This window comes from Quercus suber, unplaced genomic scaffold, assembly GCF_002906115.3.
Source record: "Quercus suber isolate HL8 unplaced genomic scaffold, Cork oak 2.0 scaffold_211, whole genome shotgun sequence".
NCBI classification, from domain to species: domain Eukaryota; kingdom Viridiplantae; phylum Streptophyta; class Magnoliopsida; order Fagales; family Fagaceae; genus Quercus; species Quercus suber.
This window is the reverse complement of record NW_027069669.1, coordinates 442,655-467,289: the sequence shown is the minus strand read 5'-3', so window position 1 is coordinate 467,289 and position 24,635 is coordinate 442,655. Positions and strand designations below refer to the sequence as shown.

General features: G+C 33.8%; 1 protein-coding gene across 1 annotated transcript; it reads left to right on the top strand.

Annotated features, from left to right (window-relative positions):
* The first annotated feature begins 22,744 nt into the window (after window positions 1-22,744).
* LOC112017428 (pyridoxal 5'-phosphate synthase-like subunit PDX1.2) lies at window positions 22,745-24,233 on the top strand. Its single transcript, XM_024049877.2, has one exon. The coding sequence runs from the start codon at window positions 23,039-23,041 to the stop codon at window positions 23,957-23,959; it is 921 nt and encodes a 306-aa protein (XP_023905645.1). The 5' UTR covers window positions 22,745-23,038; the 3' UTR covers window positions 23,960-24,233.
* The last annotated feature ends 402 nt before the right edge of the window (window positions 24,234-24,635 follow it).

The window sequence follows — 24,635 nt, the reverse complement described above, 5'->3', positions numbered from 1 at the left end:
TAAGCATATTCGTAGGGAGGGCAATTCCTTGGCCCATGCCTTGGCTAGAAGAGCATTCCTAACTGCAGATACTGATATTTGGGTAGAAGAGCTACCTAATGACTTGGATGATGTATTCCAATGTGATTTAAGTTAATAAAAATTTGCTTACCTCTTCCTCAAAAAAAAAAAAAAGAACATTGACTCACAAAATTATAATAATTAACTAGACATAAATTACAATGACAATACTTTTACTTTCACTACAACCAAAAAAAAAAAAAGTTTTTTACAACGAAAATGTTAAAAATACTAAATAAGTGTATTGTATTTCTCAAGTAATAGAATATACATGAGTGCCTTTATATAGGAGACAAAGTGCGTAGTACAAGTGTGCTATACAAGTAAATAAGGTAGGCCTAAAGCCCACATACCCTAATACATGTTAACAACCCTCCCTCAATCTCAAGGTGGATGTGAGACTAAGTTCAGGTTGTCAACCAAAGTATGAAGGCATACCTTAGGATGTGACTTGATGAAGATATCTGCAAGTTGATCTTTAGAGGAAACTAAGATCAGCTTGAGAGCACCATGGATAAGATAATAACGGATAAAATGACAATCGATCTGGATGTGTATACCATATTAGAAAAACTGAATAAGTGTATTGTATTTCTCAAGTAATAGAATATATATAAATGCCTTTATATAGGAGGTAGAGTGTGCAGTACAAGTAAGTGTGTTATACAAGTAAACAATGTGAGCCTAAAGCCCACATACCCTAATACATGTTAACAAAAAAAAAAAAATCATTGCAATAACATTAGGGTCATTGCAATAGTTTATGCAAAGTGTTGTAATAAAATTTGAGGTAATAGGTTTGTGCTACAAAAAATTTCATTGTAATAAACTTTAAATATTTTAACAACAACTTTGATGTAATAATATATTTGCTATTACAATAAATAATTTACTACTTCAAATATCTTGTAGCAATAGCCTATTATTTCACGAATTTTATTGCAATAAATTGCAAATAATTGACAAAAAAAAAAAATTTGAGTCAAGTTATTACAACAATATCTTCATTGTAATAGAAAATTGTTTCATATTTTTTACTAAAATAATTGGTACTAGATTATGGTAATAATATATTTGTTGCAGCTTCATATTTGTCATTGCAATATATTGTAAAATAATTGAAATTTAGTTATTACAATGATATATTTGTTACAATAAGTTGTCACTTTGAAACTTCTATTGTAATAGATTCCAAAATAATTGGTATCAAGTTATTACAACGATTTCTTCAATTTAAGTTATTAAAAAAAAAAATTCTTAATGCAATTTAGTATCAAAGCCTCTATTGTAATTGAAAATTATAAGTTATTTCAACTAAGTATTATTAATGTAATAATTTACCACTTTTAATTTACTATGACAAAAACTTTTGTAAATGTGATATTATGTGTAATACCACTATACTAATTTTGCTGTGTTAATGTTTGATGTAATAAATTTATTTTGGTGTAGTGTTTCAGGGTGGGTTATATATGAACATGAGAACATTTTTTCTTTTGGGGTGGGTTATGAGCTTGTGCATTGTGATTTTCCAAATCAGCCTTGGTGGGGAAGCGGTAGGAACATTTCTTGCACTTGAAATTGAATTTGTTGTGGGTTGACTTATTATGGTCGGTGAAGCTGATAAGTCAAGAATGTATTGACCCATTGTGATGAATTAATCAATTAATTAGCCAAGTTAATTACTTAATTCAATTTGCATGCAATAAGCGTGGTAGCACAAACAAATCACCAACTAAGTTAAATGCAGTGGAAAATAAATTGACACAATGATTTTTTTACGAATGGGGAAAACCTACACAGCAAAAACCCCACCGGATAATTTTAAGGTCACCACTCTCGAGAATTCACTATTATCACAACAAGCGGTTATAAGTAAATGAATCTCAGTACGTTATACCAATCTACAATTGAACTATTACCCCAATATATAGTTGGACTTATTCTGTAGTGGCAATCTCTTCTTTCAATGTACAGCTCCTAGTACATGACTAACTAATTCGTTGCGCGGATCCTAGTACTCGACTTATACACCAAATTGAGAAGGATGTTGGCTGTAAAGTTCTTCAATTCATCCACACGATGAAGATCACAAAGCTCCTTGGTTACAAGACCCTATGGTGTACAAATACAGCAATTTCTTGAATAGAAAGATAAACTAAGGCATATGTCTCTAGTTTACAATATGCTTGGGAAAAACTTTTGCATTAAGTTGCATCAGCTGTGACGGTCCTTAAAACAATTCTTATATATATTTAGGGTTGTGAGAAAAGAAAACCCAAACATCTATACATGGATTGGATGAAAATTAGAACTGAAAATCTGATTTTCTTAAACCTTAATAGATACCCTTTCTATCGAGCAGCTGTTGAGCATCGAGCTTAAATATTTTTTTAAACCTCAATAGATACTAGCTGTCGTGCTTTAAAATTCAGCACTTTTTCACTTGATTCTTGGACAGACTTGCATGGCTTTAACACTTGAACTTGAAACCTTATTTCTTGAAATACTAAATATATCCTAGATCTACCCAATTACAAGTAAAGTAAGTTTTGTCAAAGGATTAGCCAATTCTATATTAACATATGTTTCTAACATGATTCACATATGTCATAACAAAAGCCATTGGAGAAAGTTAAATTCCTTTTGCAATGCACACAATAGTGAGATTCAATATTATTTTGAATCTTTTGATAGGATAGGAGTTTTTGTTTTTTCTTTTGGAGGGGAAAGGGGACAAGTGGGATTTGGGAATTCGGGTGTGTGATAGGGAAATAATTCCACCACATTTCTTCTTGTTTACTTGGGGAAGAATTGTTGATCTAATTTCGTTAGTTCCTTTATTGTAAATTTTATTTTTTAAACGGTATTGATCAAATGTATTTGGATAATAATAATAATAATAACAACAACAATGTGTCGCTAACTCATGCAATGCATGGGATAGTTGAATAAAAGTTATGTACATGCACTTTTATTGGTACAATCATTTGAAATTAATTGAATTCTATAATTCTATTTCAAAATAAATATTGAAAATATGTACCAATAGATTAGTCAAATATAAAAACATTCATCCAAAAACCACAATGATATGGTTCAAGCATGTTCCAATAAATAAATAAATAAAAAAGAAACCATTTCAAATAGTTACAACATATCATTTTCTTGAAGAAATCTCATCCCCAAGAAATAACGAGCTATCCACATCAAAAGTTGTATTACTTTCTCTTTGTCATACCGACATGATAAAAATAATTTCACAACAAAAAACAACTATAAACTTCATAATAATGAGAATTGTAAGCAAATAATATACCAAGGAAGGATAAACCACTTAAAGACAATTAAAATGTGCTACTCTTAATGGTTAGGAAAAGATCTCTAAGGAATTGTATAGATTAATTATTAATTTAACAGACACAACTAACTAAAAGTTGAGAATACTTATGTTTAGTACTCTGCAAAAATAGGTCAGGGCAGCAATTTTAGAAATGCAATCAATTCAATACAATTATGATACAAATACTTATTTTGAAAACAATTCTAGCTAATACCCAAATGCAAGAAACATATTGACTTGTTATTTAAAGTAGCCTTTTGAAAAGTTCACTTGCCTATACAAATCTCGTTGTTGTCATGCAAGGGATTTATAAACTATTAATCCCAAAAATATGGGCTTATGTTGTCAACAACTCAATGCAAGTGGATAAGTATCGAAACCTACAAAGTTATTCACAATTCATAACTCAAAGATGTAATTGTTATAATATTTAGAATCGAGCCTTAATTTTCCCATAACAGTTGAAAATATAAAGTACAAAGATATGGATAGAGACCATGACATGAGAGGGACACATCAATTTAGTAGTAATATTACTTTCTCTGTCTTGTAATAATAATATAGACAAAATTCAAGGCATGAATAAAATCAAAATTACGACAATGAATTCCACTATTTTCATGTTATTCCCTGTAAGTCTATAACAATAAGGAATTTAGTCAATTTAGTTTAAGTGGTTATAATAAAGTTGGCTTCTACTATTCTCTACTCTATAGCCATATGAAGATATTGTATTTCCTCAACCAATTACCAATATTGTAGTAAAATTATTTATTATTGAAAAGAAGAAATAATTAAGCTCATCCCTAAAACCTTATTTCTTGGACTTTGTATGATATGGTAATTGTCATTCAAACTTTAAAACATATTATGCTTCTTACCTGAATGTTTTTCTTGAGGTGGGGACAAATAGAATAAGATAGGCGCTTCATCACCACACACAAAAAAAAAAAATAATAATAAATAATAAAATAAAATAAAAAGCTTTCTTCTAGCCAAATCCCAAACCTGTTAAAAATTTTAGTGAAAAGGAAAAACTCATCAAGCTAACAAAACTAAGTTGACTAACTTCTGCTAGAAGTAGTAAGAGAGAAAGAAATTACTATGTGAAAACTATTGTGAAGGAAGAAAAGATTTCAAATTTGAGCTCCCCAATAGCAGCCATAGGTGCAAAATGTCAAGTTACACCAGTTACTCTTGGAGGGATTTTATCAAACACCTAGCAAATATAGCCAAGAAATAGAACTTTGTTGATCTACATGTGTTGAAATAGAGGGAAGTATAAATTTCCAGTACCAACAAAAATTTAGAATAATGCAATTTTTTTTTTTTTTTTTTGATAGGTAGAATAATGTAATCTAGAAATTAGAAACATATTGAAATATAAAATAAAAGCAAGCACAAACAAACACACAGTGACTTGGCCAAAATGGATATTTGCCCCTTTCGCCCAAAACAAGTAGCAAAATACCCCTGTTTTGAAACTCGATTTAAAAAAAAAAAAAAAAAATCGAGTTTCAATGAAAAACTCGATTTAATGAAAATCGAGTTACTTGCAAAATGTTACATGGAACTCAAGTTCCATGTAATTTTTTTTTTCTTTAAAGTTTTTTGCCTATAACTCGATTTTCTAACAATCGAGTTTAAAACAGGAGCATATGGTAGTTTCAGAACATGAGCATTTTGCTACTTGTTTTGAGAGAAATGGGCAAATGCCCATTTTGGCCTACAATGACTCTGAACAAAGAAAAATATAAGAAATATAACCATCTTTACTCAAGAGAAGCAGATAGACTCAAACAAATAAAAGTCCATCATCAAATAATTTGTAAAAGAATTAAAAATCTATCCAAAATTCAACCAAATTAAATCTTGAATAAAGAGAGATGCGGCACAACAGGGACTTTGCCCTCATACAAACAACAACGAAAACAATAGCAAAACAATGGTCTGATGAGCAAGTCTCTATTTGCAACTACTTGAAAAAGGAGCGTGATCACTAGAGTGACTGCGTTAATAGTACTTCTGCAACCTCATCTCTTCTTTCTTTTTTCTTTTTCTTTTTCTTTTTCCTTGTTTAATTCTATTTTTATGAACCTGCAAGTTAATTTTATTTGTTAGTATCAAACAGTGTCCATTGGGTAGACTTCAGAAATAAGAGTCACAAAGCAAACCTACTAAATGGTAGATTTGAAATCAAGTTTTTAAGAAGTAGCCCACATAATAACAATTTTAATCAACCAAAAATCACAGCTTTATTTAAGAAAACAAAAAAATCACATGAGCCTAAATAAAAATTTTAGCTTGAATATTGAAAGTGATTGTAACTTGGGATTTTTTTTTGGCTTCATGTTTGTCACCTATAGTATTCAGTGTGTAGCTCTAAGTGTCTTTCTTTTGTGTTTAAACAGGAAAATTCAAGGATGTTTGCAAGATAGTAAATACATCCTTTTTTTTTTCTCATCATAGACCGCAGGAAAGAAAAAACCAAGAGGCTAATGAAGTGGAGGGTAGTTGTTGCTTTGTTGATTTGAGGGATAAAAGAATTACTTGTGGCCCAATTCGTGTATTTGAAACAACTCAAATATGGTACTTCAAAGTTAGCTTGAATATTGAAAGTCTCATTATTATAAAGCAAAAACCCCAAAATTAAAATCCTCCAAATAATAATAATAATAATAGGTGAATCTAAGAGAAACTCAAATTAGAGTTTCAATTTTGTATCATGTGTCCTAAATTATTTATTCTCAAAGAGTTTTATTTCTTAATTTTAGAATCAAATGTGAGACCATATCATAAATATTCATCCAAGTGAATTCTTAAGTACAAAAACCAAAAAGTCTAGAATAAATTAATCGTAAAAAAAAAATAAATAAATGCTTCACAATAATAATAAAAAGACATGGACAATTTACATTTTATACCTGGTAATATCCTTACAAAAATTTTTGAAGAGTTAACAAAATATAAAAATGACTATCAATAGTATTTCAATTATTTATATAGGAATTATATTATGCATATTTTTGTATATTTTTAAGTGTATTCATGCATATGCATGGGGTTTCAATCTAGTCTATATATATATATATATATATAACCAAAGCATTTGAAACTCTCACAATTTTTCACATCAGCATAATATTTAAATAAAATTATTTGATTTTTTAAAAATAAATAACACACGTTCCTTTTTCAAAACAAAAACCTGACTTTTTAAAAATAAATAACATGTTCCTTTTTCAAAGCAAAAACCTGACTAGCCACGCTTCTCCTTCTTGAGCTAGGGTTTCAGCCATTCATACTTTTCTCCTTCTTTAGCACTCCCTCTCCAGTTGCTACATCTGAAAAATCAAATCAAGGTTAGGCTTTTTCTATTTGCTAAATTTTTTTATATTGATTTCTAGGGTTTCGTTCAATAAACATTAGCAATTTACAAATCTATGCAACCGACAATACATATTTATAAGAGGTGCAATTGTTGAATAATACTTGATTGCCGACTTTTACAAATCTGTGCAACCGACAATACATGTTTATGAGTGGTGCAAGTGTTGAATAATACTTGATTGCTGATTTTTCAACGTTCAATGATAGCGTACAGTTCTAAATCTTGCAATCAATTTTAGATATTTATTTACCATGACCTGATTGTATTAATATCGTTACATGATGAAAATTTCTGTGATTATAAATCAATAATTAATTTTCTTTTAATCATTTATTTGTGCCCTTTGTTATAGATTCAATTTTGCAAATCTCTATGGATTTTTGTTTGCAGAGTGAAGGCTTAGTTATTGGTAGCGTGGGGGAGGGAATCAATCTTACAAGGTGATGTCAACAATTATAACATACTGTATGAATTTTGGTACAACTACGCCTCCATAGCAACTTTCTTAATAATTTTTAATTTCTGTTAATAATTGTTAATTGGAATTCTACTTTAATGGAGTAACTATGGCTCTCTTGCTTATTTATAAAACTATTTACATCAATTGGCAGAAGCTTTCAGCACCTTCAAAACCCACACATGTGATTATAGCCGCCTCACCTAATGGTTCTTCTTATTTATAATTTGTGTTGATATTATTCTTAGCTGAGAAAGGAAAGAAAAAGTTACCCAACAAAGGTAATCATGTTAAATTTAATTTTACTGCATAGCTGAAATAGGTTTGCATTTGATTTGATTTTTTTCACTTGTAGTTATTTTCGTCAATGTTGAATACTTTCTTGAATTCCAAATGCATTAGGATTATGACTGTCTCAAGTGAAGAGAGACATTTTTTTAAATTTTTATTCAACCACCCCCTGTTGGTGCATCTTCATATTTTGAATTTATATTGATCTAACTATTATTCCTATCTTGCACGCTTTCTTTACAGCATAATTTCTAATAATGATAAGTTTGCATATGTAATCTGTGGTCTTATTAATAGTTAAATATATATGGGGAAGTATACATCTCAACTTACATTTTAGTTTAATTTTCGTTTTTATGAATTTAGAACAGCTATTGATACAGTATATTTTATATAACTATTCCATGCATCGCACGGGTTAGCGACTAGTTTTATATAATCCTCAAATTCTACTTCAAAAACCCCAAAATATTAATATAAAAAAAATGTTATGAGTCCTATATATATATATATATATAGAAACTGAACTAACCATATTTACTGCTAACGGTGGCGTAAGTCTCTTCCACGGGCTTTGCCAACTGCGAAAGGGTACCTCCAGCATCCAACAACAATGTATCATATGCTCTCTTAGTCCACCTTCGCCCCATCTACCGAAAAGACCAAAAAAGAATCAGAATATGCAACCATCCCATGTTAAAATAGTGCCCCAAAACCATAAATCAAATAAAGGCACCAGAACATCAAAACCATACAAAAATCCTTCAAATTCAACATTTATTTATTTATTTATTTATTTTTGCTAAGTCAAATAAAACAAATTTATATAACTTAACAAATAAAAAATCATTGTTCGCTGGGTTGGGAGTCTGAAACCGTACCAAATGGTGGATTGGAGAGAGAGAGAGAGAATGTTGCCTTACCAAGTTACCTTTAGGGATTTCCCAAAAATTTTCAAATACACAATCTCAAAGATCATTGTGATTCCATCTTGGATCAAATTAGAACCTATAAATTCCAAATTTCCAATAAAAAATTAAAAAAAAATTCCCAATAAGCCAAAAAATAAAGTTTATAAGAGGAGGCACATGAATCCAAATAGAAGTCCACAAAATTAAATCCAAAACAAAGAAAAAACCTAACAGCAATTTTTATCAATTCATCATCATTTTTCTTGTAAACCCTTCTCATCAGCATTTCGTCAAACATATGAAAACATAAAGATACAAAAATTGGAATTATTTACAGTAACAAAATTGAGGGCGGCAATCTGTAGTAAAAGAGGCAAAAGAAGAAGAAAAAAGAAAAGTCACTTAATATTTCAATATAAAACATATATTGAAATCAATAGAAAAGTATAAACACCAAATAAGGGATACATAAAGGGGAAGAGTTGACAATTTCTTCTTCTTCTTTGGACTTGGCTTGCTGTTCAACACCATAAAGTTCATAAACAAACAAAAAATGGCTTTAATTAATAGTAAACATCAAATATCAAATCAAATTTACGTCTCTCACCTGGAAATTTTCTTTACCTTGATACCACGAGGAAGAGATGCTTGGATGGGATTGAGATTGAAGAGGTGTAGACACCACATTTTGTACCCTTACGACTCGGGCCCCCGTTCTTCAATGATGTTCAAACTTTAAGGCTCGAGGCCAATTTAGAGCTCAATCAAATATCAAAGTGACTTAAGAAGTGCTAAAGTAGAAAATATAATTTTTTAAATGAGCAAAAATCTATTTTTGGAAATAACTGACCGAAGTGGTCCTTAGCCCACCTACATGGGCAGCGGTCTGCATACGTGGGCCAAAGCATGTGTACACAGGTACATTCCTACATACGCGACTAGGGTCTCAAAAGCATGAAAAATGCAAGTTTTTTGCAATAATGACTGAGATTTGGAATGAATCCCACATCGTTTGGGAACCATTCCAAACCCTATTCTTTCCACTATAAAAAGCCTTATATGGCAAATTTTCAAAACGCACAGAAATCTCACAAGAAAAACCTAAGATTCACTAGAAAATAGTGAATCAAAAGGGAGTTTTTTTCAAAAGGACTTCTTGGCCTTGGGTGCCATTGGAGAGGATGAAGAGAGTTTAGAGAGAAAATGAGAGAGTGAGAGAGTCAGAAAGTGAAAGGAAAAGAGAGGAGGAGGAGGTTTTTGTAGAGAGAAGAAAAAAAGAAAGAAGAGTTATGAAGAATGTGAAGAGATGAGGGAGATGAAAAAGAAAAAGAAACAGTTGGTAACCGTTGGAGAAAAAAAAATGAAAAGGTAGCAATGCACCTGATAGCTAAACTACTTGTAGTTTAGTCATGAATAGTAAAAAAAAAACTCAAGATTGCCCCAATTAGGCACAAAATCATCAAAGGACTCCCTAATGAGCGGTAAAGGAAGTAGAAGACTCTTCCCCCAATGAAGCATGTACATCCCAAAACCATTTCCAACAAATCATACAAAATCAAGAACACTATCCCTAGTAAGGAAGTAAAAGATTCTTCTCCAGTGAATCAAGCACATCAAGAACACTATCCTTAATAAGGAAGTAGAAGACTGTTCCTTAATGGTATGGAGGAGGCAAAAGATTCTTCCCCGATGGACTCAAGCACATTTAAACAATCCCCAGTAAGGAAGCAGAATATTCTTCCCCAAAGTATCACTGGTGAATCAGGTATACCTAAAGTATCCCCTGTGAGAAAGCAGAAGATTCTTTCTCAGTCAATCTAATACACGTAAAAAACAATCCGTAACAAGGAAGCATAAAATCCTTCCTCAAAGTCCTCAACAAACCATAAAGGAAGAAGAAGATTCTTCCCCAATGGATCACGCATCTACACTACTCCTCAGCGAGTCCATTCCTACTACTCCTCAGCAAGTTTCTCATCCCCAAGCAAGTAATGAAAGGTAAAAGATTTCTCCCCCCGCACATTTACTCCTCAGCGAGTTTTCACCATTCCTGTGGATCTAACAATCAAGACTACTCATGCACAAATCCTCTGGAAGTTAAACATGCAGGCACGGTAGAAAAGGGTAGAGATAGTGATAAAGAAAGAAAGCAAGGTCAACCCGTGGCAAGAGCCTCACCAGAAAAGGTAGAGAAAGAAGTGAAGAAGACAAGAGGAACAAGTCACCTGGAGAAGTTCGAGGTAAGAGCCCCAGATGGACACCACAGAGACTATATCCTTTTGTTGTTTGTTGGGTTAGCTCATAAGAGCAACCTTATTTGTTTTTCTTTTTTCTTTTTTAATGACTGTAGGATAGAGAGTCACTCGCCATTTGCTTGCAAGTGGCAAAACAGGTTTTGGGATAATGAACCTATCATTGCTCATTTTTCGAGCAATAAATGTGGGACTTCGAACATATGAATCCCACGCAACTCTTTGAAGTTACACCCCGCCCCATGTATGCATGATGTGTGTTGTGTGCATGGGTTGGGCCCAAGCTGTATGTTGAAATTTGCCGCAATGATTGTTGCGTCATCCCAATCCACTGGTGATTCCTTTGGCTTAATCTAGCCAACTTCAACGGCTTGCCATACCTATTCACCTAGAGCCTGCAAAAACACTTTCATACGAACTTTCCAGTACGTATAATTAGTTCTATCAAATAAATGAGGTATAAATAAATATTTTCCTCTATCCATGACAACAGGAGTCAATGGATCACACTCAGGAAATTAATCCAATTAGAGTGAACCCGCTCTGATACCACTTGTTGGAAAATTTAGACCCCGATTTTAGAATTAATAAGTTTTAAACCCAAGTTATTAATTAAATTTATTATGAATAAAACTTTTTAAAACAAACAAACATTAATATCATGTCAAAATCATGCAGCAAAAAAATAAATAAGACAAGATATGATGACTTAAGAAAACCAATGAAACCAACCAGTTTCACAGTAAAAAACCTGGGGGAAAACTTTCCTGAAAAGCAATCCACTATAGTAAAGAGAAGTTTCAGATCTAGTACAAAACCTTTGTCCCTAGACTCCACAATCCCCATAGATGAACTCACAACAGAAACCTTCTACCGCTTTAAAACTTCTGAACTCTTTAATATATGAACGCCACCCTTTGATGTTGCACAGATCCCAGTATGTGACTAACTCCTTTGCACGAATCCTAGTACATGACTCACTCACTAACTTAAAGAAGAATGTTGGCTGCAAAGTTCTTCACTTCATCAATAATGAAGATCAAGAAGCACTTGGTTACAAAACCCTAAGGCGTAAAAGACGCAGTAGCTTCTTTTAGAGAGAATAAGGCATCGGTCACCTTTTGCATATGTTCTCCTTATATTCTCTCATGTGACGGCCTCTAAAATAAGCCTTATATAGGTCTAGGGTTGTGAGGAAAGAAACCCTACACAATTACAAAAGCCTGGCCCAAAAATCAGATATGAAAATTATGATTTCCCGTAACCTCGATAGATAGCAGGTGTCGAGAAGGTGTCGAGGTTTAATGAGGCTCGACAGATACAGCTATCGATGAGGTGTCGAGAAGGTGTCGAGGAGATAGAAACTTTCTTAATCAATCCACCAGGTGTCTAGGAGGTGTCGAGATTGCGATAAGGAAAAAGCTTAAGAAGCTTGATAGATAGATAGCTATTGAGAGGTGTCGAGCAGCTGTTAAGATATCTGTCCACAAGTGTCGAGCTATCTGTCCAGCTTTAATGAACACCTTTTCTTTACTTGTTTCTTGATCCAATCTTCATGGCTTTAATACTAGACTTGAACAACATGTTCCTTGAAGTATTAAACACATATTAGATTTATCTAAATACAAGTAAAGTGCATTTTGTCAAAAGATTAGCCAACTACATAAATATTGACATATGTTCTTAACAAATGAACCACATATGTCCTAACAATTTCCCCCTTTAGCAATTCATGACAAAACCACAACAAACAAATAAACATATGAGAGAAGTCATAAATCACTCAACTCATACTCACTTGTTCAATATAATAAAATATATCCTAACACAAATCCTTGAAAGTTTTGTAAGAAAAGAGTTTATGGCAAGTAGACTTTGACAACCTGTATTTCTAAAATACTTTAAACAAAACTCATTAAGGCATCTTGTGTGAAACAGAAATAATAGATTGCATACAATAATAAGAAACATGTGTATAAAGATAGAAAAGAAATAACACATGTAGAGACAGGTGAAAGAAACATACATCAGCATATAAAGAAGATAAGCACAATGTATGTAAACAATGGTCACAAGACCCAAGGTACAAGAACAAGGAAGTAAGCTCTCCCCCTAACAAGATGAAACACATCTCCTCCTTACAAAGGAATGTATTTCTCCCCCTAACGTGTAGAATCTCCAAAAGAAGCCACATACCACAATTTCTCCCCATTTTTATCATAATTGACAAAGGGTACAAGAAACTAGAAAACTTCACTCGAAAAACATAAAGATGATCAAAGGGGCACAAAGAATCCATATAAATGCATGAAAGAAATGAAATAAGATGCTATGGATGACAAAATAATAGAAGGATGCAAAACATGTGAAAAACAAATCTCTCAACAAGAAAAATGTTAAGCACAAAGATTCCAAAACACACACTAAACAAGTCTAACCAATTTTATATTTCAAAAACAAGTCAAGACAGTTTAGTGAGCATACATTAGCACATGTAAAACCTTTGTGATGGCCAAATCACATTGTACATGCACATGTATCAAGAGTAGTAAAGAATATTGCGTGTTGTGTGTGAAAAATATCGTAAAATTGCATATGTGTATACATGTTATGATGATTTGAGATATGAGAAAATAACTTTAACTCACACACAATCATAACTATTTGATGGGGACTATCACCTTCGAGGTACATCCTATTACTCTCACATCTTCTAGAATACACGCTTGCAACCATATTTAAAGTATTTTTTTTTTTTTTTTTATCTTTTTGCTTTTTATTTTTCTTTGCATATATTTTAGCATATCATGCATGGGCATAAAAAGAGAGAAATGAAATACCCAAGATGTTAAGCATTTGACATTGCACTTTTGCTATGCCGAAGCATACGGGTGTCTTTGACACTACACTTTTGCTATGCCGAAGCATACAAGTGTCATTTTATGATTGGCGAGCAATAGTGGTGAGATGACTATTTATATCTTTCTCTTAGAATTTTCTAGTTCTACCGGTCAAAAAGAGTGATACGAGTGTTAAGTTTAAGAGATAACCTAATTTTACTCATCACAAACAAGAGCCACAAAACTCACTTGCTTAGTTATGCATAGAGATGCTTATCTAAGCTACAAAAAATACAAAGTTTAGAAACTTTGTTTCATTGGCCATCCAAGGTACACAAGTACCAAAGTACACAAACACACACTGTTTTTGTATTTTTCTGATTTTTTTTTTTTTTAAATTTTGAAAACAAAACAAAATAAAAACTAAACAACCAAACAAAAACAGACAATCAACATGAAAGCATAAAAGAAAGATGGATGCATATGCATGAAAAAATGATAGAAGGGTGCAGATGCATGAAAGCATGATTCTAAAAACAGAAATGAAATTAAGCAAAGAGAGTCCTACTTTAGATAGAAATGATTAAAGTAGAGAACAAACAGAAAAGACAACTAAGTCTTAGGCTCCTTTCTCACACACACAGCACGAGTCTTTGGCCGTGAAGATGAAAAGGCACGTGTCCTAGTATGTCTACTAAAGGACATAGAAGAATTAAAATTCTCCTGAAATTGAGTTAAAAATCTTAAAACTTTTAATAACTCTCCAAACAAAGATGTAGGTCCTTGAGAGGAAACCTGTGACTGTTTGGACAATTGCTTATGAGGATACAACTTAAAGCAATTAGGACAAATGTGTCCAGAAACACCACAATGGTGACAAGTATGAGGTCTAACAAAGGATTTAGAATTAGCCAAAACAGTTTTGGATTTCATACATTTATCACCTTTCTCATATTGAGGCACAAAGACTGTCCTTGATCCATAAACCGTGGAAGAGGAGGGGCTAGAGGAAACAACATATCCTAAGCCAGTCTTATCAGAATTAGACTTTTGAGCACTCAATACCTCATCAAGCTTTGCACTAGACATCCTCTCTATTTAAGTTTTAGCTTGACTAAGCTCAACCTCAAGATTCTTGATCTTCTCTTCTAATGAGGCGTTCTCCATAACAAGAGTCTCAACTAACCTTGTAGTCTCATCCAGTTTGACTAACAGATCAGTTTTTTCAGTTTTTATCTCATTAAACTCTTTTCTACCAAGATGAGAAGTCTTCTCAAATTTTATAAATTCAGTGCATAGCTTATCATAGGCTTCCTGAATGGTCATCTTCTTGGGTACTTCATCATCAGAAAAATCCTCACTGTCACTAGCACTTTCCACAATCACCTTATCGGTTGAGACAGCAAAGGTCATAACGTGACAACATTCATCCACATACTCATCAAAAGAGTCATCCTCAGTGTCACTCCAAGTAGCAACCAACCCTTTATCTTTTGACTCTTTGGTCTTTTCCTTCATGAGGTAGTTTGGACACTCTATCATCATATGACCAAAACTTTTGCACTTATGACATTTGATGAGGGGTTTCTCATTCTTGCCCTTCCTGGAGGATTTAGGTTTTCTAGGAGGTTTGCCCTTATCCTTTTTCCTAAACTGAAGAAGTTTGATAATCTCATCAGTTATGAAGGTTAGATCTTCATCCTCATTTTCACTTTCATCTTCATCTTCAAAGTCCTCAATCTCTTCCTCTATACCCTTGAGAGCCAAGTTTTTACTATTTCCACATTTTCCCATCTCATAGGTTTGAAGGTTCCCTACAAGCTCAGTCAAAGGAATTTGATCAATGTCTTTTGCTTCATCAATGGCAGTGATCTTGATATGGAATCTTTCAGGTAAAGACCTAACAATTTTCCTAACAATTTTGGATTCTGCAATACATTCTCCAAGGTTGAAGGCAGAATTCACAACATCCTTGAGTTTAGCATAGAACTCATCAAAAGTCTCATCCTCCTCCATCCTTATTTCTTCAAAACTAATAGTGAGTTATTGAAGTTTCATAGTCTTTACTGCCTTCGTACCTTCATAGGTAGTCTCAAGAATAGTCCATGCTTCCTTGGCAACTTCTGTGGATGATATTTTCTTGAATTCCTCATTGGTCACCCCACAGAACAAAGCATTCAAGGCCCTACTGTTAAAATTTGCCGCAATGATTGTTGCATCATCCCAATCCACCGGTGATTCCTTTGGTTTAATCCAGCCAACTTCAACGACTTGCCATACCTGTTCACCTAGAGCCTGCAAAAACACTTTCATACGAACTTTCCAGTACGCAAAATTAGTTCCATCAAATAAAGGAGATATAAATAAAGATTTTCCTCTATCCATGACAACAAAGGTCAATGGATCACACTCAGGAAATTAATCCAATCAGAGTGAACCCGCTCTGATACCACTTGTTGGGAAATTTAGACCCCGGTTGATAGAATTAACAAGTTTTAAACTCAAGTTGTTAATTAGATTTATTATGAATAAAACTTGTCAAAACAAGCAAACATCAATATCATGTCAAAATCATGCAGCGAAAAAATAAATAAGACAAGATATGATGACTCAGGAAAACCAATGAAACCAACCAATTTCATAGTAAAAAACCTAGGGGGAAACCTTCCCGAAAAGTAATCCACTATAGTAAAAAAAAGTTTCAGATCTAGTACAAAACATTTGCCCCTAGACTCTACAATCCCTATAGATGAACTCACAGCAGAAACCTTCTACCGTTTCAGAAACTCTGAACTCTTTAATATATGAATGCCACCCTTTGATGTTGCACAGATCCCAGTACGCGACTAACTCTTTTGCATGAATCCCAGTACGTGACTAACTCCTTTGCACAAATTCCAGTACGTGACTCACTCACCAACTTAAAGAAGAATGTTGGCTGCAAAGTTCTTCACTTCATTAATAATGAAGATCAAGAAGTACTTGGTTACAAAATCCTAAAGCGTAAAAGACGTAGTAGCTTCTTATAGAGAAAATAAGGCATCAGTCACCTTTTACATATGTTCTCTTTGTATTCTCTCATGTGACGGCCTCTAAAATAAACCTTATATAAGTCTAAGGTTGTGAGGAAAGAAACCTTACACAAATACAAAAGCCTGGCCCAAAATCAGATCTGAAAATTCTGATTTCCCTTAACCTCGATAGATAGTAGGTGTTAAGAAGGTGTTGAGCAGGTGTTGAGGTTTAATAAGGCTCGACAGATACAGCTATCGAGGAGGTGTCGAGAAGGTGTTGAGGAGACAAAAACTTTCTCGATTGATCCACCAGGTGTCCAGGAGGTGTCGAGATTGCGATAAGGAACAAGTTTAAGAAGCTCGATAGATAGCCAGCTATCGAGAGGTGTTAAGCAGCTGTCGAGATATCTGTCCACAAGTGTCGAGCTATCTGTTTAATGAACACCTTTTCTTTACTTATTTTTTGGTCCAATCTTCATGGCTTTAATACTAGACTTGAACAACATGTTCCTTGAAGTATTAAACACATATTAGATCTACCTAAATACAAGTAAAGTGCGTTTTGTCAAAGGATTAGCCAACTACATAAATATTGACATATGTTCTTAACAAATGAATCACATATGTTCTAACAATAGTTGACGTTTGGAATGACTCCCACATCATCTGGGAGTCGTTTCAAATCCCATTTTGTCTACTATAAAAAGCCTTACATGATACATTTTCAAAACACACAAAAATCCCACAGAAAAACCTAAGATTCACTAGAAAATAATGAATCAAAAGGGAGGTTTTTTTACAAAACACCCTCAAGTTAATTTTATTTGATTGGGACCTTTTCTAGCCCCAATCCTTTTAGTTTAACATTGCTAATCGCTTGTTAATGACTTGTGATAGATTTGACTGAGGGGAATGGTCAAAATCTAAGCTTAGGAACTCCTTTTTGAGGTATCAAGTTTCAACTTTTCTTTCCTCATTTTTGTCTTTCTTTTGTTATTTAATCTATTTTCCTTGCTTTGTTTGTGTTATAACTAGTTTGTTTAGAGCAAGCTTATGTTTTTCTTACATGTTATATGCATGTTAGGTTGTTAGAATTAGGGTTTTCTTTTATGCTCTGTTTTTCTATTTCGTATTTCTGGGTTAGGGTTTTGAGTAAGTCCCACGCAAAAATACCATAAGCATGCGTACGTAGGTTAAATCTTGCGTACACAGGCCTTCAGCTGCGTATGCAGGTACTTGCCCAGACACCCTAATTTAGATTTCTTATGCTATTTGGTTTGTTTGTTTCACATGTTTTGTCTCTATTTAAACCCTTTTCTTATGTTTATATATACCTGAGTCTTTGTCTTGCATGCTTGCTCATATTTAATATGTTTAGATTAGGGTTTTATGTTTATGTCTTGATTAAACATCATGATCATTCATTCACATGTCAATGCATAATGCCATAGGTGATAAGATGCTGCAAGGTAGGTAATGTAGGTCATTCATTCACATGTACATGCATGTTGTTTGTTTAATCCTCCCTTGATATATGTGTATGAAGTTGATGCCTTGTTTTGATTTATGATATGGTTTGCTTTGCTACCATGTTTGGGTTGTTGCATTGCCTTGAGATGTATGATGGAGTTTCACATGCTAGGGTTTCTCCTATGTGTTTGGCTTTTTATTGGTTTATGGATAGATATGTGTTTTGGGATGAATGATGCCATGTTGTATGTTAGATGCATGCTAGCGTGTGTGTGAGCTAGGATACAAAGTGTTGAACATGTTTTTAATAAAGTTAAGACATAAGACACAATGATAAGAGGCCAACTTTAGGGTTGGGCGATCTTGGGTACCTAACACCTTCCCAAGAGCGTACCTAAACTTCGAATCCATACTTTGGTAGTAAGATTAAAAGTCCTTCCTCGAAAGGACGCTATATATATGATTTCTAGACTATTGCAAAAACTAAGTGGCAACTCCAAAAAGACCCCTGGTGTCCACAAAAGGCCCTACTTCAAAAGTTGCATTAGGATTTTTGGATTGCTTCCAGCTTCCTTGACAACACTAGTGGTGGCTATGAAGGGATTTCAGTTTTGGAGGGAGGGGGTAGTATTTGGTTTTGATTTTAGGGAAGGAGAGGGTTTTGATTTTGGGGGAAGGAGATGGTCACATGAGAGGATTTGAAAAGAGAGGGGAAGCATCAGGTTTTGTTTAGTTTTTACTTTTTTTTAGAAGAAAAATCGGGTTTAATTTTTTTTTTTTGGGTTAGAAATAGTTCTTTTCTTTTTCTTTTTATTTTAAATAAAGTTGGTGTGTAAAAATGTGAGAGCTGTAAAAAAAAAAAAAAAAATCAAATATTGGTCAGAGGCTTCAGCAACCTACAACATCACCTAGGATTCAAAAGGAATTTCTACATGTTTTCTCAGCCAAAGTGAAGAAGGCCATTCGGGAAGAAATTGGTGATGCAAAGTTTTGCATAATGGTTGATGAAGCTCGTGATGAGTCCATGAGAGAGCAAATGGCTGTGGTTTTTAGATATGTTGATGCAGAAGGCTTTGTCAAAGAACGTTTTTTTGGGCTTATTCATGTTGCTGACACTGCGGCTTTGACTCTAAAGAAGGGGATATATTCTTTGTTATCTCAACATTGCTTAGATATACAAAATATTCGAGGGCAAGGATATGATGGAGCAAGCAACATGCGAGGTATGTGGAATGGATTACAAGCTTTGATTTTGAATGATTGCCCATATGCTTACTACATCCATTGTTTTGCACATCGCTTACAATTGGCATTAGTAAAAGCATCAAAACAAGTTAATGCCATTAGTCATTTTTTCTTGCATTGCTTTTTCTGATCAAAATTGTTAATGCTTCATGCAAGCGCAATGAGCAATTGAAAGTTGCCAATGCTAATGAAATAGCACGTTTGATTGATCTTGAAGAGCTTGAGACTGGAAGTGGACTTAATCAAATTGGCACTTTACAACGACCTGTAGAAACACGTTGGAGTTCACATTTTAGATCAGTTTCTAGCTTATTAAGAATGTTTACTTCAACTGTTGAAGTTTTACAAAATATAATTGATGATGCAATTGATGGAGAACATCGGCAGAAGCAGAGTCAGCTTATGAGGGTTTAACTTCATTTGAATTTGTCTTCATCTTGCATCTTGAGAAGGAAACTATGGAGATCACTGATAAACTTTGTCAAGCTTTGCAAAGCCAATCTCAAGACATTTTAAATGCTATGCATTTAGTTTCATCTACTAAAGCACTTATCCAAAAATTTAGAGATGATGGATGGGATGGCTTACTCACCACTGTGATATCATTTTGTGAGAAGCATTGCATTGATGTCCTGGATATGAATGCTCGTTATGTTCGAGGCGAGGTCGAGCTCGTAATCAGCAAGATAACATTACAATTGAGCATCATTATCGAGTAAATTTTTTTATGCTACAATAGATTCTCAACTACAGGAACTAAATTATCGGTTTAATGAAGATGCAATGGAGTTACTTAGGCTTAGCTCAGCTTTAGAACCTCGAGAGGCATTAAAATCTTTCAGAAGTAGTGATCTTTGTTTGTTGGTAGAGAATTTCTATCCACAAGATTTCACAGATTATGACAAACAAGTGTTGAAGAAGGAGCTTTATCATTTTGAGCATAATGTAGTCCAGGATCCAGAGTTCAAAGAATTGAAAAGTTTATCTGAGTTGTCTCAATGGTTAGTGAGAACTAGAAATTCAGAACACTACAAACTTGTTTATAGAATGGTGAGACTTGTGCTTACTCTTCCAGTTTCTACTGCTACTACAGAGCGAGCATTTTCAGCTATGAAAATTGTCAAAACTAACCTTCGAAACAAAATGGAAGATGATTTTTTGACGGACTCTTTGATGTTATACATTGAAAAGGATATAGCTTCGACATTTAGTTTGGATTCAATTGTAGATGATTTTGAAAATTTGAAAGAGCGTCGAGTTCCTTTTTCATAGATGATTGTATAAAGAAACAATAGTGTTTCGTGTTTTTTGTTTTTGTTAGTAGATGATTGTATCTTAATATATTAAGAAACAATGATTTTTGGGTATTTGTCTTGGTTAATAGTTTATTAATATTATATGAATGCGTATTTGAATTTGCTATTTTCCACATCCGGACCCCCCACTTCCTGTCTATAAGCCTGGGCTTAAGGAAGGTGTACCAACAATATCATCAAATTTCAAATTACTAAAACAGAATCACAAGTTAGATTAGAGAGAGTTTGATTTCCTTCTTAGAGAGAGATATCTATGATTTTCGGTGAAGAAAATGAAAGCTGTTGTGAAATGGGGCTGCAAAGGAAAAAGAAAAGAAAGAAAGAAAAGAAATGGCAAAAGAGATGAAGCAAGAAGCTTCTGGTACAACAAAAGAAAAGATGAGGGAATTGACTTTGGGGTGGGGGTACGTGTAATGCTAGGAAAGAAAATATCACAACCCACTTTTTCAACTTTTGGCATTTAAACTTTTCACCCCCTTATAAGCTTATATTTTAAGAAAGGCCCAATGACAATATAACTTTGCATATATATCTCCTTACCTTTATAAAATTTCTTCCTCAACATTAAAAGAATATATATGTTTTATAATATCACAATATCAAAGCTTTATGCACTTAAATTAATTAAGGTAATAACAAACATATAAACTCATAAATTTAATTATGCAATTAGGTTGGAGTGTTACAAATTAGGCATGAGAACATGCATGAGATAGGAAAAGGTAACAAGGAAGGATAAGGACTGGAAAAAGGGATTTTTTGAAGTTGGAAAGTTAAGTACTAGATTATGCAAATTAGAATTTCCAATCTATTGGAAAAGTAAAAGTGAGAAGAATGAGGCACTTTGACTGGGATTTTGTGAAGGAACTAAAGTATTTTGATGGAGGACTTACTACGGAAATGTTGAAATTTAGTTGTTGGGGTTGGATGCTTCAAGCTTGAAATTTTTTTGCGGAACCTAAAATTGAATAGGAAGAAGTTTTTGTAGTGGCTAAAACTTTGATGAAATGATTTCCCTTCAACTTAAGAAGAAGGATCAAATCATATGCTTTAATACTAAATGCTGCATGAAATTAATACGTGCCTTTATAGAGAGTTCACAACTCAATCTGAACTTAAATATGAATTTTTGAAATTTACATACAATATCTCCTTTTGCAATACAAATAAATATATGGATATTTATAACTTAGGAGTTAATTATTGGTGATATTATTATTCATAACTAACTCACATTTATCACAGGTTTGAATACAATTGTAACATATTAATCACTTGCTAAATTTAATAAAACACATGGCTTTTACTTCTAATAATTTTCTAAATACTACATTATTGACTTATTAATACTAATTTATTAATTAATGTAGTATTTAATATTATGAACATGGAAGTATTTATTGGTGGAGTATGAAATGGAGAGAAAAAGTTAGACAGAAGATTTGGACTCAAAATCTAATATGTAATGTGCCAACAATTAATTTCCCCTCAAATTTTCAAATGCTACAACAATTAATTATTAACAATTTGCCACATCAAATTTTTTGTGTCTCTAAACTTTGTCTTTAGCATAATAAGCTAATAACCATACAACATGTGAAATTCATTCACTTTACTGCCCTTGTGCCATGTCACTGATGTCGTTATCATCTATGTTATGCCCTTATGGGTTATATCCTACATTTTTTTTTAACTAAAATTAAAAGTTTTAAACATCAAGTATCTACATTAAAATTAGCTATTCAAAATTTATTTTTATCAAATCTCATTTTTTATTGTAATTATTGAATTATAAAAAACAAAGGGTCAATGAAGAAGATAAGATCATCCAAACTACTATAGTATTAAGCAAGAGAATGTTTTTTTTTTTTTTTTTTTTTATATATATTGCAAGATGATAGTTAGGGCTGTTTGGTAAGAAATTTTTAATATTGTTTAACTTTTGTAAAAATATATAAATAAAAAAATGTGTAAAAAATTATTATAATAAAAACAATTATTATAAAATTTTTGTTTAAAAACGTCAGCATTCGTGCTTAAACTAAAAGATATGTTACCAAGGGTCAAAATCTATAATATTGGCTTCCAACTCACAAAGTCACAAGTCACAAACAAGATTATTCTATACACGTAATAGCTGAAGTACACGCATCTGTAAAAATAAGAACCCTTCAACCTCGAAAGTCTGAATGTAGGAGTAAGAAATAGAATCGAAGTTTCTACACTTCGGTGGTAAGTCACCGACTCAGCCTTGAAATTCCACCGAAACTTCTCGAACTCACCACCACCCTCCAACCAAACCCTTGCACGTTCCTTCCCATCTTATTATACATCCATCCTCTCAGTTCCTCTCTTCTCCAACCCCAAAAGCCAACCAATACTCATTTCCTTTTCTTTTCCGATCTTCCTATTTTTTTGGTTCAGGCAATTTCACAAACACTTGGTGCGATGGCTGAAGACGGTGCCGTCACGCTCTACAATAGCATCGCCATCACAGACGCCAAGACAAGCCCATTTTCCCTCAAGGCTGGGCTAACCCAAATACTACGCGGCGGAGCCATTGTCGAAGTCACAAACGCCGAACATGCCAAGATCGCCGAACAAGCTGGTGCATGTTGTCTCATTGTCTCGGACTCGGACCCATCTCAACAAGGCATCTCTCGCATGCCAGACCCGTCTCTCATCAAGGAAATCAAGCGCGTCGTTTCGATCCCCATAATGGTCAGAGCCCGCGTCGGCCATTTCGTCGAGGCCCAGATTCTCGAAGCCGTTGGGGTCGATTACATCGACGAGAGCGAAGCTATTGCTCTCGCAGACGAGGACAATTTCATCAACAAGCACAACTTTCGCTGCCCGTTTGTTTGTGGGTGTGAGAGCCTCGGAGAAGCGTTGAGCAGAGTAAGAGAAGGTGCGGCTATGATAAGGATTCAAGGGGATTTATCTGGGTCTGGAAATGTAGCGAAAACCGTCAAGAATGTGAGGGCTGTAATGGGTCAGATAAGGATCTTGAATAACATGGATGAAGACGAAGTTTTCGCCTTTTCGAAGACCATAAGGGCACCCTATGATCTCGTGGCTCAAACCAAGCAAATGGGCAGGCTGCCGGTGGTTCAATTTGCCGCCGGAGGGATCGTTACTCCGGCCGACGCGGCGCTGATGATGCAATTAGGCTGCGATGGCGTGTTCTTGGAGTCTGAGATTTTCAATTGTTCGGATCCGTATAAGCGTGTTCGGGGCATAATTCAAGCTGTCAGGCATTACAATGATCCACATGTGTTGGTGGAGACTAGCTCTGGGTTGGAGGATAGCAATGCTAATCTGAATCTCAGTGAGGACAGGATCGAACAGTTTGCACATGAAAGTGCTTAGAGGGTTCAAGAATCGTTGTAATGTATCTCTTTTGTCTGTTTCTGCCGTCAGCATGTGGGGTTGTGTTTTTGTGTTGTAGGGTAATATGTTGTTGAGCATATGAGTCTTTTTGGTTTTGGTACTAATATGATGTAGAGGGTACTAGCCACTAGGTCTGTCTTGTTGTTTTGCTCATCACTGTGACCATGAATCTGATGTGAATGCTATATGCTGCATATGATTCTGTGGAAATATAGAAATGAAATAATATAGTTATTTATTCAGCTTGTTAAAATCTTGAGGACTGATAATATGTCTATGAACAAGATAAATCCAATAGCCAATTCTGCAAGAAAACCCAAGTTGCCAATTTACCAAAAAGAATCAATGGTTACTAAATTCAATATGAGCACAGAGTCGTTAAAACTGGTGACAGATTTTCACTTTTTCTGTAACTTTTTTCCCCTTAGTAAACTTTGTGTTTCTTTAATTTAGATGTTGATGTCTTTGAACAGATACATGAATTGTGCTATGATTATTACATATGGTCCGTAATTTGATTATTACATATGGTCCATAATTGATTGTTACTACAGCCTCTCCCCACCCAAAAAAAGAAGATATTTTTGGTATTTTTCTCTTTACTTTTGAAATGCAGAAGACTATATTGTATTTTTTCAAAACAACAACAAGACTG